Here is a 19,801-nt window from a genome sequence, read left to right on the forward strand (position 1 = left end):
TGTGGAATATTAGACCATTTCACACACACTATTATTAGATCATTTATTATCAATGCACAGATTTGCTGTTTATCAACCAAAAGAGGTCAAAGAAAAAGAGAGTCACTTTTCAATTATCTTAGAATTTGTACGTGTAAACTGTGTTTTAAGATTCATGTGTCAACTGTGGATGTAGGCTGAAGTTCAATAGATAAGATTGTACTTGTTTATAAAGAGGGACATTGTTGTGGAGCAGTTTCAGTACAAGTAGGAAATATATATATATATATGCAATATATAGAGTGCAAATATAAACAAATAAACAAAATATAAGAATAAAGATTATCAGTAAGGGTCAAAAACCAAATGTACACAAAGCCAGAAATGTAACTGGTTAACAGTATCATAAATATAACTTTAAACTGGTTAACGGTAGGTATAGATCCAAAATAAGCACAGTGCAATTCCCATTTCCTGTACATTGTCTATGTATTAGTTAGTAATTAGGGATTTGTTTGTGGTAAGTTGATTAAGCACTGATTTATGTAGTAAATGCACCATGTAAGCACAATATGCCTGCAGTAATGAAGGCTTTAAAACCAGATTTTAATTCAGGATTCAAGATGGGGCCTCAAGACTATGTAATAATCACTAGTGTCCTCCTCCATTTTTATTAATTAGCTTAGTTTACTGAATGGTCTGTGAGGCTTGCAATAGATCAAGCTGATCATAAATTTTAAGAGCTCCCTCTGCTGGACCACAAATCAAACTACTTCAAATGGTCTGTTACACTTTGAAATTGTAAACTGTCACACAGATCATTACAGTTTGAATATTGAATTTTTTCCCCCCACTTTTGAACAAAAGTTTGAATAAAAAGTGACAGCTCCAGTATGCAGTATTAACAAACATGAAGTGAACCCCTGACAGTGTAGGGCCCTGGTTGAACACTAAACACCCTGGAACAACTGGAAGCCTCTGATAAACTGTTTCAACTGTCACTCTGTAGGTCTCACAGTAAAATTGGTTCTCACAGAGACAGAAAAACAAACACAGTTTTCCAGCAGTTTTCTGGACAAACTTGTCGTGTCTTCTGACTACACCCGTCCCTGAGGGGATTTGAGTGGGTCTCTGTGTGCAGTTACGCAAAGCTGTGTGCACCAAACAGAAACAAACACTATCAACAATAAATGCAGTAGGTCACCGTAGCTGCACGTGCCCAGACATCTCCCAAATAACTGAGCCAAAAAGTTCCAGGTCAGTCAGTTGACGTGACAATAGCTCTTTTTCACCACTAGATGGCAGAAGAGTTACTTATAACTCACCACAGGAGTCCCAAGACCAGACCAGAGATCAGAGACCAGAGCCTGAGCAACCTGATCTTAACGAGACCTGTCCAACAACTTTCTTGGATTTTGGACTTGGTGTGCAAACATTGCATTACTGTGGTATTATTTTTTTTATTAACACTTCCCCACAGAGCATCAGGAGATATGGAACCCGATCACCTGTGCTTTTTCTGAGGCCTTGAACCTGCCTGTCTTTGCTTCCAAAGCTCATTCAAGACAAAGATGAGAGATGGAACTTCAGAGTCCAAAGCCACCAACAAGCTCTTCTTTTTGATGCAGGATATTAGTGTGCAGTTGCAGCTTAAAATTCAATACACCAAAACAGATGATGCTGCTTACAGATGATACCTTCTGAAAGAAATGCAGTCCTGATGCAGTCCTAAAACTTCCACAGTGAATCATTTTACATCCTTTCCTTTTCTCTGCTGTCAGCTTCTGTAATTTTCTCCCTTGTGATTCTGTTGCCCAGACAGAGACATACAAGTGGGTTTTTTTTGGTTTATAATTCAGCCTTCTGATTGATTTTATTTATCCTGTTTTTTTTCTCACAGGCTGTTGGCAAAGTCAGAGGATCCTTAAGAAGTCACAGGACGCACCTAAACGTTTTTTAAACTATTTGTCAGTTTGCTGCCCTGAGGCACCAGGGAATGATATGTCTACTGAGTGCTATTCAAGACAATTAGAAAACAATAAAGCACATAAATATGTCACCATTTCGTCAGCTAATTCTGGAGACTTTAGGGACCCACACTGGTCACATACAGTAACAGTGACCAGAGGTTGACCTCCAGTAGAGCATTTAACTATGCCCATTCCTAATCCATGACATCATCATAGAGTCACACACACACACACACAGACACACATAGCTGTGCAGTCACGTGTACAAGTGCACACATTCAGACACATATGGATCAACAAGTACACATGCACAGTCACACATACAAGAGTAGCGTCTCCTCAACACACACACACACACACACACACACACAATCATGGCTGAGGAAAAAGCAACGACGAACAACAATCGTTGACTCGGGTCAAAGAGGAAAGGCTACGGGAGAATAAAAGAATGAGTGCAGAGTGAGTGGCGGCGTGAGGGTGGAGGGGCAGAGCAGTAGGATGCAAGATGAAGGGAGGAGTAACGCGATAAAAACCAGGGCTGCACTTTTATTGAACTTATTTTGGGGGGGGGGGGGGGGGGGGGGTTCCGAAAAACAAAACACATGCACATAAAATAAGGTGAAAGGCAGTGAAAGCATGAGAAGCAGCGCTTGTTTTTCTTCTCAGCTTTCCTTCGTTCCCCCATCATCTTTGCCTCACTGTACTTCATGCAACCGTCCTCATGAGCATCTCTATCTGCTTCACTCCTTTTCAACACATATTTGACCTCCTTTTTCTCCTCTCCTCCTCTCAATCCCTCCCTCCTGTTTTCCTCCATCTTCCTGTTGAGCGTAAAGCAATTCAGCATCATTCAGGCCATACAGTGCTGTTTTACAGTGCTGTTGTCATGTAGCACCTCAGAGGGGCCCATGGGCTCATTAAACTGTAGGTGGCAGCGACAGAGTGGACAAAAACATAAGGGAAGTTTGGAAGAGACGGATAAAATATATTCCACAAAATAAACTTTTTTAAAAAGATTGTTGGGATTCAGTCTTCAGCTCTCACTCTCCCTCTGTCCAGACCTACTCATAACAAATGAGCGCGATAATTACAACCACAAAGACTAGAGGGGGGAGGGAGGACAGGGTTTAGGAGATGGGGGGGGGGGGGTGCTGAAGGACAAAAGGAATAGAGTGTGAGTAATACAGGCGTCTGGGTGCAACTGCCCAGGCATCTGGAGGTTTAGTCTCATGTACACAAGGAGACTCAGCTTGACTCATGCACACACACACACACACACACACACACACACACACACACACACACACACACAGACACACACACACACACACACACACACACACACACACACACACACACACAATACAAAAATTCCCTGGTACAGTGACGTGATGTGTGTGGGCAGGATATTGAGCGATGATTTGTGTCTTACTCTTTCTGTTTGAAAGATTCCTGTAAGATTCAATTTTACCCAAGAAGAAGAATAAATGAGTAACAAACGTCTGATAGGGGAAGATTTCAACACTGTGGAGGCTCACAGTAGCATGCATGAGCATGCACACACACACATATTTATGTAGACAAGGCAGAGGCGTCCCGTACTCAGCATTCACACAAGGCTGGCCTCGTCTTGCCGTGAAACAAGGAACTTGTGGCCTCAGTTTTTTTTGAAGATTTTGACAAGCTGCGATTACACACATTTCTGTAAATGCACAATATCACAAACACACAAGGACACACTCCTGCACATGTAAACTCACTGACTTTCAGTCTCCATTCTCTTTCTCAGGTCCTTATCTTTTCCTCTTTGGTCTCCCTCATTCTCTGCCTCTCTTTTCCACGTACGTAGTTAAATGCTGCCACCTCCTCTGCTCTAATCAAACCCACATGGTTTGGCGGGGTCAGCATGCCAGCAGCCCACAGTGCTGCACACACTTTTGGCTGCGAACGTGCGTGTCACTGTGGCTGTTTGTTGTGCAACTGTTGTGCAAATCGCACGGAGCAGCGGCTCACAAACTTTTTGCCTTGTGACCCCTTAAAATGAAACGTCCTATTGCAAACTCTGGGTGTCACGCTGTATGTGTCTATGAGCCGTGAGTGATCCTTGCATGTCAGACTGTAATATTTAGAGGCCAGAGGAAGTAAAAGTGTCCAGTATTTCACAAGAAAGGAGCAAAGATTAAAGAAAGGTACACCACTTTGTGTCACTGATCTGTTTTTTTCTCTTTCCTGCCCAGTTAATCTTCTCTTAACCCTTCAGATTTATTTTACAACCACTTGGGGAGGTCCTAACCCCCCATTGACACAGAGCTAAATCATAACAGAAAGATACCATAATTCGTGGCACTTTTGTCTGCGTGCATGTGCACATTTTGCCCAGTGGCTTCCTCTGAGGGTAAAGGCCAGTGATAATGACTTCCAGGAGTTGGCAGTGGGGGAGGCCAGGGTCAAGTTCACATTTGGGATTACCAGAGTCGCTGGGGTGAGCGGTTTTTACTGGAGGTCATCTGGATGATAAAGTGGAGAATGCCACTGAAGTGCGACTTTACTGTGGGCTGATCACACACACTCTCACACGCACAAGCTCCAGCTCGTGCAAACAAGTGGCTCCTCTTCAAAACATTGGGATCGCAACATGAACGTGACCACAACTGCAACAGGACACCGCTACATACGAATACCATACTATTATGACGTGTAAAGTGCATGCAGTTTCCCATTCCACAGTCAGATAAGCTCTCTTTGGGATAATAAACAGTCTGTAGACAGCCGGGATGTTCCGCAGATATGGTTAAAATCTGTGTCATTTGAATGAGGAGAGGAAATAGGAAACAATAAGCAGCACAAGAGGAAGTGAGCGTGGAGATATCGTACAGTTCTTCCTGGTGAGAGTGTTGATACAAGGCTCAGCCTGATATGAATGAGACCGAGGCCCCAAAAACCAAAGAGAGACAGAGAGGGGAATACAGTCGATCACGGTCTCTACTGCTACTGATACAACTACATGTCAACTTCAGACTGCATGCTTTTAAAAAAACGATATATTTCAAATTGTCAGTTTAAATTATTGTGACAGAAAAACATGAAGATAAAAACATTAAACAGACAGATATAAAACATTTTGATTCATCGTTCAGTCTATAAAATGTCAGGAAATAGTGAGAAATGCCCAACACAATTTTCCAGACACCTTTAAATTGTTTGTTTTTTCCAACCAACATTTTAAAAACCAAACATATTCGATTTAAAATGACATAAAACAGAGAAAAGCAGCAAATCCTCACAGTAGAGAAGCAAACATTTGGACTGCCTGATAAAGGAGGATCATTTACCAAAATAGTTGCAGTTTTATTTTCTGTTGATCGATTAATCAACTAATTCAGCGCTTTTCAAGTATGACAATTTCCAAAAGAGAAACTATATTGCTGTTTATTTCTTTCTGGTTTTGTCGAGTGTGTTTTTGCCGTGACCTCAGGCTGATACGAGTCAAACATTTCTGTAAACAAGTCACAATCCACTTTGTTTTGCGTGCACGTGGTGCAGCCTGTGAATCTCTGCATTGGCAGTTGGCGATATCAGTTACCAACATGGTCTTTGGTATGAGAGAGAACACAGAAAGACGAAGATGACAGAACAAAAGAAGTGAACAGTATACAGGCGGATAATAGTTGGAAGGGAACATAAGGAAATGAAGATGAGTGAAATAAAGTTGGCAACGGAGGAGCAAACTAATACTTCTTCCACCTCCGAAGACAGAAGAGTCTCTCTTTACATATCCTTCATTCTTTCACTGTTTCTCAACCTCTCCATCTCTGTCACTGTCTGTTTGCCTTTGATCTCTCGCTCTCTCTCAGTATCTGTGTCTCTTTGCTGACTCACACTCCCTATCCTTTTCTCCACAACAATGAGATAACAAATGACCTGCACTCTAGTCTCTAACTTTCACACTAACTTTTTCCCCCTTTCCTTTCTTCTCCTCTCCATCCTCTCCCCTTGCTGTTTCCCCCCTTCTCCCTCTCTTCAACGTGCTTGAGGAATGTGTCAGAGCAGCACAAAAGAACAAAAGCTTGACAGGAGGAGGAGGAAGAAACGGAGAAGGGAGGGGAGGGAGAAAGTTGCGTGAGGTAAAGGAGAGGCAGAAAGGAAAAAGGGGGAATGAAGGGAAGGAATGAGCGGAGAGAGAAAGGTTGAGAGGAGCCGAGTACGGTTGAGTGGATCTGAATGCTGAGCGGTGCTTTGTCATCACGTGCTGACATGCAGCATCACACACATTTCAGAGCTCTTTATCAAGCCCCCTCTGCACAGCTCGCACACAAGATGGGTGAGGCTGTCGCTGTGCTGTGCTACACTGCACGGCTGCCCGTTTGGCCTTTGATGCATTTCTTGTTGTGTCATGGTAATATGCTAATAGCCTGCGGCGAGGCCGAAGATGAATTTTCCCAACACCAGACAGCTCTCTATTGTAACCTTTGTGTTTGCATCAGTCACCTTCTAACTGGGGGCATGATCAACTCCCTGTTCCTGAACAGACCGTGTTCGACAGACCACCATAGCAGCTGAGGCCGACTGAGGCTGTGCTTTAATATATATATTCTTGTATTAGATGAGGACCCATCTCGCCTTTAAACAGTACTTTTCTACTTTACTGAGAGGTTGTTTTATGTTGGCAGAGCAAGCCCTTAAAGTGTTAACAAATTAAAATCAGCTACAGTGAATGACAGAAAAGAAAATGCGAGGATGGAAGATTGGAGAGGAAATTACAGCTCTGATATGGCTACAGACTCACCTCTGTTGTTTGGACCAGGAGTAACTTGTGAGGACATGCTGTGATTGTGGCATGGTGTGTGGCCAATGAAGTGTGTGTGTGTGTGTGTGTGTGTGTGTGTGCTAGGATGAGAAGAGAACAATGTGAGCGAGCTTTGTTCACATCAGACAGAGCCGCTGGGCCCCGATGCAAGGCGCTGGATTTGGACGCAGGTCTGCGCGTAAAAGCGCATATCGCGTTACCAAATATCAATCCGAGGCTGTGATTCACCTTTGTTAGTCAGTGTGTCTTTGTTATAAGTCTGACAGCTGAGCCGGTGTATTAGCGGGGTGTGTACGTGTAGTCTATGGTTTGTTGGAGAGCCCCCCCCCCCCCCCCCCCCCCCGCCCCTTCCTCCAAATCACCCGGTTTACCTCGCGCTAATTCGCCGTGCAGTGTAGCGGATGGGATCATCCATCAAGAGTCAATAGTTAACGTCGGCTTTGTCCCGTTGCCATCCATCATCAGCCCGTGCGTGCGTGCATGTGCGCATACGTACAGCGTGTGTGTGAGTGTGCGTGCTCTTTATAGGACTACCTCCGACCCCGCGGGCCCCTGACCCTGCACCATGGCCCGTCTGACGCGCTGTTCCAAATGCCCCCGCGTCTCCTCCTCTCTCCCCTTTCTTCCGTCTGAGCAGCGGGGGGGCGAAAAGCTCTGAGGAGACGCCGCCGACCTGCGCCAATCCCACCTCTTATTTTAATCTCTGCCTCTCTCTCTCAGTGCCTCACTCTTGGGTTCGGGGTGTTTTTTGCTCTGACGCAGGCCCCGTTAAATGGATAGCCCACCAGCCGAGGCCAGAAGCTGTATCCCATTACCACCGCTTTTATTTTTATGACACAGCGCCGTGGCTCACAGGAGGCTGGGGGTGAACTTGGCCTCTCTGTCTCTCTCCTCACACACACACACACACACACACACACACACTCACACAGCTCTGCCATCCATTCAGTCTGCCAGTTGACTGGTTCTTCCTTCGCACCGCCCTGCCAAGACGACATGTTCTGTCAACAGACTGGCCTGGCTGACATCCTCCCTGTTTTGCACTAATAATATTCACCGCAATGAAGTCATTCATTCAACCGTGCCATTACCGGCTGCATCACAAGGGGAATAACACATCATACACCTCAACATTTTAAATAATATTGTATCAAGTCTGCAGAGGTGTCTCCAGAGCGCACAGGACCATCAGGGCGCGGTCACTTTGGCTGATTCGAGGTACGAGCGTGGATGAGATGCGTCTTCAAATGCTGGCTGCTTGGGAAGCTGTGAAGTGCACATGTTGCCTGCAGGGGCGTGGTCAGGTCGAGGCACTGTGGACCTTTGCCTGTAATCTGCTGGCCTGCGGGGCGTGTCTGTATAGAAAGGGGCGTGTGCATCCCTACACAAGTATCGTTGCTTTCCGTGCCATTCATTTGCAGCGCAGCCGCTTATAACGTGCACTGGCACATAGGTAAGATAAGAGCTCCGACAGTCGGTCACTCATCCCTGGAAGAGGGCAGAAGTAACTGGACAGGCAGAGTAAAAACCATCCGGCGCGCCCACACACCCAGACCAGATTCAGAAGGGACAGTTGGAGCAGTTTTGGCACAAGACGCGCAAGGACAGAGGCGCACCGGCCACACTTGGACCTGACAGTTCACCTACATTAACCCGCAAACTACCTGCAGCCGAACATGGAGCGCAAAATCCCTAATTTCGCTGGCACCTGGGATATGAAGAGTTCTGAAAACTTCGAGGAACTCTTGAAAGAGTTGGGTAAGTGATAGCAATGATGATTAAAAAAACTCATCATGACCTAATGTGGCAGCTTGACGCAATGTTTGCGCGAGAGTGGTTTCTTATGAAGCTTTTATTTCTGTGCGTAATGACACTAATCAGATGTGTCAGCTCAAACTGTGGCTTTCTCAGCACATTGTAGGTCAAATCTTCCTCTGTGTCCGTGCGCCAGCGAGGATCACCCTCTAGAGCGAGTGTGTGTTCTGGCCTTTTCTACACCCTCTGTGCCGCATGGGTGGGGGGTCTTTGTCATTCTGCAGAACCCAAAATTCAGTGCTTGGCCCCCAGCCAGCCTCACCCCTCTTCCTCTCCTCTCCCCCTTTGGCCTCCCCTGCTAACACAATAGAGACAAACGGCGGCACATCTGTCTGTGTCACAGCCTCAGATTGTGTTGAAGAGGACCGTTATGGCTCGATACAGTGCCGGACAGTCGCATCATTATCTGAAGTGACAGTCGGGGAAAAGGACAAACACCTGCTGCTGAGATCCACAGTTTTGGTGCGTTTGGAGTCTGGGCAAGGCGTCAGCGCTTGTGTGCGCGCGCGTATGTGCGTGTGCGCGTGTGGGGTCAGAGCCGTCTGTCGTTAGTAGCCAATTCCCATTAGATGATTTGCCAGTGCACACCTGGAATTCATATCATCACGAAAGCGCACGGAGAGATGAGATGACTGCACCAAACAACACCGCCTTTTCTCTCTCTCTCTCTCTCACTCACACACACGCGCATATGGAGGTTATTGATATAGCTGTCAGATGGCACTATTGTTAGGAATACAGACACATCACCGCTGTGCGAGAGCGCGAATTCCAACTTCCCTGTTAGGCTGACGCACCAATTAGCGTTTAATAGGTCTCTATCTCAGTCTATTTATTCCCACCTCCTTCTGTCTGTCTCACACACACACACACACACACACACACACACACACACACACAGAGCGAGACATGTATCAGGCATGTGTTCCTATAATGTCCTTCTGCATTGGCATGACTGACAGAGAGGAATGGCCCTTGGTTTCATTGGGGGGCCAAGCGCAGCTGGACGCAGCCTGTCAGCACCCAGCACCCTCCTCCTTCCCTCCATCCTCTCTTCCTTTCCTCACTCCTGCTCCCCTCGTCCCTCATCTCCCCGTGTCCCAAATGCTTCCTCTGCCCTCTGCTCTTTGACCTCTGACCCTGACCGTCTGTCTATCTCTGTGTGTATGTGTGTCCTCATGTGGCCACATCTGTGTGAATTTAAGCATTTTGGTCACAGGTTTGCTAAAGTCTGTTCAGGTAATTTCTAACTTCTAACAACTGGCAGTTACTTGAGAGGCTTTAGCCCCCTCTGTGGCTCCCAAATGGTCCACAAGCCAGCATTTGACTCCCGTGTCTGAGCCAACAGGCTGAAGAGACGCAGAGGTCAGTTAGTGTCTGCAGGTTCTTCTCAAGCATTTATATTTTCAACCGAAGTTCCTGGAGCTATAAAGGCATGTGTAAAGGCTTAATAAATTACTATTATCCACATTGGTGGTCATTAATATTCTATTAATTAATCAACCCATCATTTCTGCACTACCCGCCTTTGCCACCACATTACTGTATGCAGTAGTGGAAGAAGTAGTTATATCCTTTACTTAAATAAAAGTTTCAATGCCACGGTGTAAAAATACTCCATTAAGTAAGGATCCTGCAATAAAAACTTTTCTTCAGTAAAAGTTCATAGGTATTGTCAGCAAAATGTATTATTGTTAAGTATCAGCAGAATGAGTCCTTTTCAGGGCCTTATTAGGAGCAAATTTCAATTTATTCACATACTGTTATATAATCTATGACGATGCATCATATTTTTGTAAGATATGTTTTTTTTAATCTCATGTGTCACCGGTAGCAATAACTGTCACACAGTAGAAATGTAGTGCAGTAAAAAGTACCATATTTCCCCTTGAAATACAGTAGATTATCAGTATAATGTAGCATAACACTGAAAAAGTTTGAGTCCAGCAAAAATTTGTACTTAAGTACAGAAATTGGTACAGAATATATGAAAATGACTTTAATAAGCAGTGCCTCGGGTACAATGTACAGTCCGTTACAAGAGGTTCAGTTATGACTTAAGATATTTAATATTTATTAAATAATCTGTGCAATAAAAATAAAAACAGAAAAGAAAGCCCCTGCTAACCCTGCTGCCATTACACACTGAGACAATGACAATGCACAAACACACTGTGCTGTGTCTGTGTGTGCGTGTGTGTGTGTGTGTGTGTGTGTGTGTGTGTGTGTGTGTGTGTGTGTAGTACATACAGTGCATACAGTCTGGCCATCCTGATGCATACTGAATGACTGTGCATTTCTCAGTATGTATATATTTACCCTTGGTGACAGGTGGGAATGTGTGAGAGGTGAGAAGTGCGAAACCCAACTCGACGGCAGATACACACTGGACGACGTACACACACACGTCCCCTCACACTTGGACAGAGATCTTTACACACCACACACAGACCACTGCCCCTCGTCTGTCTGCCCCCCCCCCTTACCTCCCTCCCTCCCTCCCTCCCTCCACACCGGTCTGCCCGTCGTTCCCTCTCTTTTCCCACGCTGTATCATCAGTTTAACTGCAACACACTATGGGAATATGAGTGTGCTATCTCTCTGTGGTTCCGCGAGGTTGAAGTGAGGAGAATAATGTAGATTACATTGCAGAAAGTACAAATCACCATATTAGTCTGTATGTTTGAGTCTGTGAGTGTGTGCAAGGATGATTAAGTATGGGGGGAATGCAGATGTGCTGAGCATGCTTTGCCATTATGACCTCATTGTTTCCTCTGTCATCATTATTGGACAGAGCTGTGCAATGCTAGGCTGCTCCTAGCAAGCAGCAACACCACACCACTCAAACACAAACACACCGGGCCTAAGGCCTGTGGTTTGCTCCTTAGAGCTGCATCCTATAAACCTCAAACACCTGTCCTCATGTTTACCCCTTGTAGGTGTGTACTGCTGAGAATATTACCTCAAAGTAGCAGTAACAGTTGGTGCCTTTGTTTGTGTTGTCCTTTATATGAACTCCCCAAATCTAGTTTTGCCATCATCTCCTTGTCTTATGTGTGTGTGTGTGTGTGTGTGTTTTTGTTTTTTTTAGGTGTGAACATGATGCTGCGTATGATTGCGGTGAAGGCAGCCTCCAAGCCACTGGTGGAGATCACGCAGGACGGAGAGACGTTGTCCATTAAAACCTCCACCACAGTCCGCACCACCCACATCACCTTCACTGTGGGGCAGGAGTTCAATGAGGCCACGGTGGATGGACGTCCCTGCACGGTACACAACACACGGACACAAACAAATCCCTAAATGCTCCCTTACTTCTACTTTCTCTGCATATCCACACGCACATGCACACACACACAGGAGAAAAGGGGCGTATGGGAATGGAGCTGTCCAGATTACATCAATCTGTTTAATTTGGCTTTTCATCATATTTGGACTGATAGCATATCTTTACCCCTCCCTTGGTCTCTGAAGGCCTATCATGCTACGCCGCGCTCCTTCACACTCTTTACGACCCCTTTCAACTTCCCTCCGTCCCCCCTTCTTGCCCTTTCCTGCCGTCCGTTCCTCCCTAATTCTCCCGTTGCTTTCCCCATTTTCCCATAGATGGCCTCTGTTTGGCCGTCTCCAAAGCAAACACATGCAACCATCCAGCGCTTCCCTCTAGTAACGATGAGCGCATCACAAGTTCATCACCTCTCAGTGATCCCTCTGCTCCACCTTTCTTGTTTTCTCTCTCCATTAGCCACTCCCTCATTATCTCCCTTTGCCTCTGAATGGTGTTGTTTACATCTGTGCATCCCTTCATCTACACAACCAACAATTAATATGATGTGTTTAAGGGTTTTTCTCCTCCTCTCCTTCTCTGTCCTCAGAGTTCTCCACGTTGGGAAACCGACAGTAAGATCAGCTGTGAGCAGACTCTGCAGAAAGGAGAAGGGCTTAAGACATCCTGGACCCGAGAGATCACCAATGACGGAAAGCTGATCCTGGTAAATCACACAAACAAGTTTAGATTTAGAACCAACAAGGGCAACGTTTTAGATAACGGAGCAAAACTTACAGTGTAATTTTGTTGTACATATGAGGTATCAATAAAATTCTTAACCATATCTACCTGTAGTGTTATGGACTCAAGTCACATGACTTTGACTTTAATCACTCGACTTAAATTGGACTTTTGCATTTGCCTTGAACTTTACTTGACTCCTCCCGGAGCCAAAATCTGTAATTATGAGTGAAAGTTCATTCTTGACCTTTCAAGCTTTCAAGCCCATCTAACAGTCTTCATCAGCAGATGGAGTTTACTCAGTTGTTATGGAGATTACTGTTGTCATCACATGACCTAAGTGTGGTCACATTATAATAGATGCCAACTGATGCTAACTCTATTGTTTATAAAATAGATACTTTGACAGCACATAAAAGCTGGTTGTTAAGAGGACACACCCAAATTCTTGTTCAGCTGTGTCTTCCTACCCCAAAACGACATAACTATGCCCCAATCTTTTTAGTAAATAGCTATATAATCATTATAAAAACATCCGAGGTAGTGAATTGAATGAACCCTTTAGTTATTTAATACCCTGAGCACCATTTTTAAAACTTCTTAAGGTGTAATGTTTGTTTTGTAACCCAACTGCACCCCAGGATTTCTTATATAAGTATAAGTATATTCTACGTTTAAAATTTATTATACAGTAAAAAAAAAACTTGAAATCCTTAAACTAAAACATAAAAAAAACAACAACAACAATAATTCCTCAGAATATCAGTATTGTTACTCCATTTTTCCAACACTTCCGACTTTGTTACCTAGGAACGACATTATTGTATCTTCTGTCTCATATTCAATAAATACCTGGTAATTAGAACATACTTGCAGGGCATTTTTCTCTATGGCCCTCTTAAATGCAATTATTTTTTCACTAACTGTGGTCTTCCTCCCTTGTGCTGACATTTTTGTATTGGTAGTTACCAGTTCGTATTTTATTAGCACTCCATTTGAACAACAAAATTACACTGTAATTTGCAGGCTGTAATCTAAAGTGTTGCCTTTAGATTATAAACCATATAATTGTGCTTAGAGTATCACGATGCCAGTCTAATTATTCTCCTGGCTGAGGATCAAAGGGCTTCTGTCGAGATTACAAATGTAAGGACAGGCTTCAGCTTGAAGTCAGGAAAGCAAGTGTGCGAACAAAATCAAAAACAGAACAGGGTAAATGAATAATTATGATGTTAGTGACTTGTGCAGTGAAAGCTGATAATGAAACACTAAACCGCTCTGGGTCAAATATGATTTTTTTTTTTACTAGTTTGTTGACAACTACCCACAAACAGAGCAGTACTTAACAAGAAACCCCACCCAGCTGGCACTTTAGGCATGATAAACATTTCAAATAATGATTTCACCCAAGTCAACCGGTAAACCAGTCCAACCGGAGATGATACAGTCCTGTCTGTATAACTGTTTTTGAATTGAACGAACTGTAAACAGAGCAGGTATTTATGGGGCAATGGTTGCTTGAGGGTTGGCAGTAAGTTCAAATCTAAGACTCCTGATGTGCTCTTAAGCACCAAACCCACAAATGCTGTTTTAGAAGCCAGCGGTAATATAACCGTGTCAGTGTTTTGCACGAGGTTGCTGAGCACAACATGTTTGCTTCAACAACTTTCCGTAAATAATGTTTGTTCAAAACAGTTTGGCACAGTGAGATTATGTTGGTCATTACTGTTGGAGACATTAAAAAATAACTCAATTTTGAGGTTTAGAGAGAATCTACAGTAATGGCTTGTTCCATTAAATACTTAACTTTTAATATGAATTCACATTTAACTGTATATAACTGTGCCAGCTTTTTTGCCGCAGTGCGTGCAAGTGTCCCCATTAAACGTCCATATTCCCCTCTCTTTTCAGACCATGAGAGCTAATGATGTGGTATGCACCAGAGTCTACGAACGACAATGAACAACAGCACTTCTCACTTTTCGTCCTTCTAGCACCCGTCTCCTGCATCACCACTTGCATCACTACTCCCCTTTGTTAAGGCAGCGCTGGGAGATAGCAGTCTGTAGTTTTATTCCAGTATCTCTGTTAGCTTCACTATGTAATAAGTGTGGTAATTGTATCTAGTATGTCACATATCTACACGATGGTCTTAGCTCCTCAGTTAGCCGCCTGCCTCTCCAGCTCCATCAAACATGACCAGCTGGGTTTTAAACATGAAAATGTAAGTTACATTGTATGTGGGATTTGCTGAGTGACAGCTCATTTATTTGGCATTGTATGTGAGTGTGTGTGAGAGTGTGTGTGTGTGTGTGTGTGTGTGTGTGTGTGTGTGTGTGTGTGGCAGCAGAAGAGGTGTGAGACTATATTTGTAGATGTGTAAACCAATCTATGAGCTCTTCCAGTTTCAGGTCAGTTTTGATGTGTCCCCCCTCTGTTCCTTTAGTCCCGCCCCACAACTTTAACCTTTTCTATTTCACAACGACATTTTATATTTATTACTATACTAGGAATCTGATAAAGTACTGCTAAAATTTTTACTTTGTGTCTCTTTTATATGAAATGTGATCATAGGAAACAACACTTTCTATGGGAAAACAATAAAGCACGATATTAACTCAGCCTGGCGTCGACTCTTGGCCCTCCTGCACTGAAAACCATTAGGAGCATAAAAGCATTTAACAGGGCATATGTTTTATGGTTTGTGAGTGTAGCTGCAGAATATGTGCACATCAGATGGCTCCATCTTATTTTAGGCTTTCTGTCAGCTGTCTGCAACTAGAATAACTTGTCTGTCCCCTCCCTTCCAGTCTCTCTTGCTCCCTCTCAGTTTTTCTGTCTTCCCATCTCTCCCACCGTTCTCTCTCTGCCACATGCCCTCAATATGAGTCAAGGCTGAAAATGTTTCCATTTGACCTTTTTTTTCTCTCTCCGTCTGCTCACTTTTATCACACATTTCATGAGGATCTGCTCATCCTGCAATTTCCCCTGGCATGTGAAGCGACACACAGAGAGCCAGCTGCGGGAATGCCACCATTAGACTCTGCTCGGTTTTTCCATTTCTTTTGCCAGTTGGTTAAATTTGGTTCATATTTCTCTGGAAAGTTTTTAAAGGCTGCTCAACTTAAAGGAATAGTTCAACATTTTGGGAAATTTTGGGCATTTAACTTTCTTGACGAGAATTAGATGAGAAGATTGATCCTGACGTCTGTACTGTAAATTTGAAGCTTGAGCCAGCAACTGGTGAGCTTAGCTTACGACAAAGACTGTAGACGGGGGGACAACTACCCTGTCACAGTCTGAAGGTAACAAAACTGGCCTACCAGCACCTCTAATGCTCACTAATCAATGCATTATATATTGTTTGTGTAATTCATACAAAAACTAAAGATGTAAAAATGGCAATTCACCATTTTATGGGGGGGTGATGTGCCAGACTATTTCTTGGCTAGGACCAATAACTTCATGGAGTCTTTGCTGGTTGCCTGGCAACTGTTCCTGGCTAAGAAATAGTTCAGTGCATAAAAATAGTGAATTTCTAGACTTTACACTTCTGTTTTTATGCGGATTAAACAAACAAGATATAACGTGTTTTGAGGTGCGGGTAGGTGGATTTTGCTACCTTTGTACAGATCCAGACTCGCTGTTTCCTGCTGCTCCTGTCTTGATGCTAAGCTATGCTAAGCTAATGCTGGTTTTAACAACATATTCTCCATAGTGATTGTACAAACATAAGAGTGGTATTAATCTTCTCATCTACCTCTCAGTAAGAAAGCGATTAAGCGTATTTCCCAAAATGTGGACCTATTCCTTTAAACGTCCTAATTTATGCAACATCTGTTGTTATGGTAACCAAGGAGGGTGGTAAGACAAATAGAGGTCAACTTAAGAGTATTTTGGGTCGGACAGCGAACTACCAAACCAATCATCAAATGGTCAGAGAGTGAAGGTCAGGGGGCGTGTCTCCAACGGCAGGAAATGCCAATTGTATTACAGGGTACAGCTGATTGACAGCAGATGTGCTTAACAAGGAGTGGGCTGTTAAGAGACCTGGAAATGAAAAAGGGGCTGGGAAGAAAGATGGATGACCCCGGGTTCACACACCCATACACACACATGTACTGTACATACAACATACAACAAGTAAAAACTAGATAGGGAGAGATTCCTGAGGGAGGAATTTTGAGATGCTAGAACTGCTCTTTTTCTTTACAAACTATATCTTCTTTATTTCACTTCTTGCCCTGCAGCTGTGTGTAGTTACAGTGTGACCTCAATAAAGTCCCCTCCTCTGCCTCCTGCCCTAATAAAAGGGGTAAATAACTACCCCTCCCTCACTGTTTATTACCCCCTGGGGCAGTAAAAGGCAGCTGTCTGGCCCCCTTCAAAACGCCCGGCCTGTACCGGACCCCCGTAAAAAACACACATATACACACTCACATTGACACACGAAACTAAAAACACACATTCTGGGAACTCTTCACACATGCCATCAAACACTCACACTGTACACGCAGCTCATAAAACATTGTCGTGGCTCACCCAAAAGGTGAGGTAAAAACCCTGTGAAAACTCCTCAAAGACGTAGCACCGCAAAGGTCTGGAAAACAAGAACAAACAAAACACGCCGTCTCTGCTGCTGACATCATGACTGCATCGTTATCTCCGCAGGTTGTTGGCTTTGCAGTAAGCGTAACAAGGAACAGAAGACAGTTTGGCAACATCCTAACCTCACTCCTACGCTCCCCATAAGTCAAGAAACAAACGGGGACATACTGCAGAAAGAGTAAAAGACACACACACACATGCATACCCACAAAATAAAAAACACCTGTATGATGAATGAATACACATTAACATTTAACTAATGTGCAACATTAAGTGGAAATCAGATACCCTTTTCACGTGTCTAACAAGTTAACCATAGGCAAACGTTGGTGCTATTGACGCTTGTGTGAGAGCAGGTTAGTTTAGGTGCCCAGAGGCCACGACTGAGGTTGCAGTTTGACGGATGACTTATGTGCAGGGAGGAGTGGAGTGTGTGTCTGCATACTTCAGAGTATGTCACAAAAGTCAAGATGGGTGATTTGTGATGTGGTTGAAGCAATTATTGCCACACGGGTCACGTGCATTCTGGGTTAGATAGTAAAGAAGTGGGAGGGTTCGTGGAAAAATGCCCTGCAGGTGGCTGAGGGGGAGAGCATGATGGGAAAAAAAGAGGCACAAGCCCCCATATTTTCGTGATAATCTGTAATTTCACACACACACACAAATTCATAGAAAGAGCATGCATGTGACAGTGTGATGACAGGTGAGTGTCATTAAACACCCTTGCATACTGTACTGTCTCTGTCCAGGATATTGATTTACACCCACACACACCTGCAAGCCTGCACAAACCGATACACACATCTAACAGTCGCACGCACTGTGGTAAAGTGCACCAATCTCCTGTGGCAAATGCAATTAGACCACCCAGGAACCTTTGAGGCCTCTTGTTAAACTTTGTTCAAGAATAGTACACATGAGGGCATAACACACACACACACACACACACACTGCTGCTCTTTCATCGTTACAGTTTGAATATTTACTGGAGAGAAAGTAGAAACAAGGAGTCACCAAACCACATACAATTTTACACATGTTCACATACAGAAATTAGGTTTTAAATATGATCTAAAATTATCTTAAAATTCCCTTCTTTCTCTGTCAAGATGCAGAGTTAGTAAGCCACAGGAAAGACATGAGAGAGTGGGGAAGGTATTCAGTAAAGGTCATTGGAAGAAGTCTGGAAATCAAGAGTATATGGTTGGCACCTTGGCCCACTGAGCCACACAAGACACTCAACCCAACAATATTCAAAACCTCTTCCCTTTAATGTCTGGCAGAGAATCCTTCCATTAGGGGAAATAAAATCAAAGAGGAGAGAAATGGAGGGACGCGGAGACGGTGAGTCAGAGACTTAAGGAGGGGTGAGGTAAGGTCGAAAGCTTCCTTTTAACTTCCTCTTCTAATTTTATAAAAGATGATTCATTCACTGACAAAGACAAAAAAAGGAGAATCCCCAAACTGCTATCACTGGTCTTCCATGAGCACCATCATCCAAGACAATGGCCTTACAGTATTACCAGAGGTAGGCTGAATGAAGTCTTTGTGGAGATGAAGAATGTAATGATAAATCTGATTACAGACTCTGACCTCTGGATAGACAGAGGGAGATGACGGAAAGATGGAAGATACTGTTTGGAGACACAACAAGAGAGAGAGGCAGAGTGGGGTAGAAGTTAAAGAGAGAGAAGAACTCTTTTATACAAGGAATTTGACCTTGCCTTGATGATATTTTCAGATACACATACTCTACTTGGCTAAAAGTATGTGGACACCAACACACTGCAGAGGAAAGAAAGTGGACAGAATGCACTTTCAAACCCAGTTGGCTACAGATGCAGGACAAAAGCGGCATACAAAGAAAAAGGATACATACAATCTACTGCAGTCTAATACAACTAATAAAACTGAATATGATGCAGTCCAGTACAACAACATCACTACGACCTCAATGCCAAAGCATATAATTCAATCAAAACCTCTATGACAGTGTCAAAAGACCAAATATTACAGGCATTATAAAAGTAGATTTTATGGCAGAACAGTTGCATTGGATTGGATTAGATTGTATATGTGAACCTGATAAAGTGAAAACATATATTGTATGCATGTATGTATATATATATATATATATATATATATATATATATATATATATATATATATATATATGATATCATGTTTTTTGTTCACATAGAAGTTTGCTTGACGAAGTCCTTGAAGGTCGACACATTGCATCATTTAATTTTGAGAGTGCCTCTCCTTTATCACCGCAACAGTACACCCGTATGTTGAACATCTCATTCCAAAACAAAAGGCATTGAGATGCTGCTGTAACAGCCTCCCCTCGTTTCAGGCTTTCCACAACATGTCGATAACGCCTGGCTAACAGTCTGGGCTGAATGGGCTTGAGGTCCGGGCTCTTCCACACCAGACTCAGTAAACTATTTCTGCATGGACCTCGTTTTGTGCATGCTGAAACAGGAAAGGGCCTTCCCCAAACTTTTGCCAAATAGTTGGAAGTACACTGTTGTCTAAAATATAACTGTATTCTGTACACAAATGTATGTGGACACACCTGTCCTTGGTCATACAGTGTAGCATGTA

General features: G+C 43.6%; 1 protein-coding gene across 1 annotated transcript; it reads left to right on the plus strand.

The window, feature by feature from the left end:
* The first annotated feature begins 8,186 nt into the window (after positions 1-8,186).
* crabp2a (cellular retinoic acid binding protein 2, a) lies at positions 8,187-15,204 on the plus strand. Its single transcript, XM_070911704.1, has 4 exons — positions 8,187-8,517; positions 11,666-11,844; positions 12,450-12,566; positions 14,495-15,204. The coding sequence occupies exons 1-4, from the start codon at positions 8,436-8,438 to the stop codon at positions 14,543-14,545; spliced, it is 429 nt and encodes a 142-aa protein (XP_070767805.1). The 5' UTR covers positions 8,187-8,435; the 3' UTR covers positions 14,546-15,204.
* Positions 15,205-19,801: the final 4,597 nt, after the last annotated feature.

Source organism: Enoplosus armatus, chromosome 9 (assembly GCF_043641665.1).
Source record: "Enoplosus armatus isolate fEnoArm2 chromosome 9, fEnoArm2.hap1, whole genome shotgun sequence".
Classification (NCBI taxonomy): domain Eukaryota; kingdom Metazoa; phylum Chordata; class Actinopteri; order Centrarchiformes; family Enoplosidae; genus Enoplosus; species Enoplosus armatus.

Bases quoted from the DNA above. Each gene is read 5' to 3' on its own strand.
- crabp2a (XM_070911704.1), top strand. From the start codon at position 8,436: ATGGAGCGCAAAATCCCTAATTTCGCTGGCACCTGGGATATGAAGAGT. The intron at 11,845-12,449 runs GTACACAACACA...CTCTGTCCTCAG, and splicing joins TGGATGGACGTCCCTGCACG to AGTTCTCCACGTTGGGAAAC. The intron at 12,567-14,494 runs GTAAATCACACA...CTCTCTTTTCAG, and splicing joins ATGACGGAAAGCTGATCCTG to ACCATGAGAGCTAATGATGT.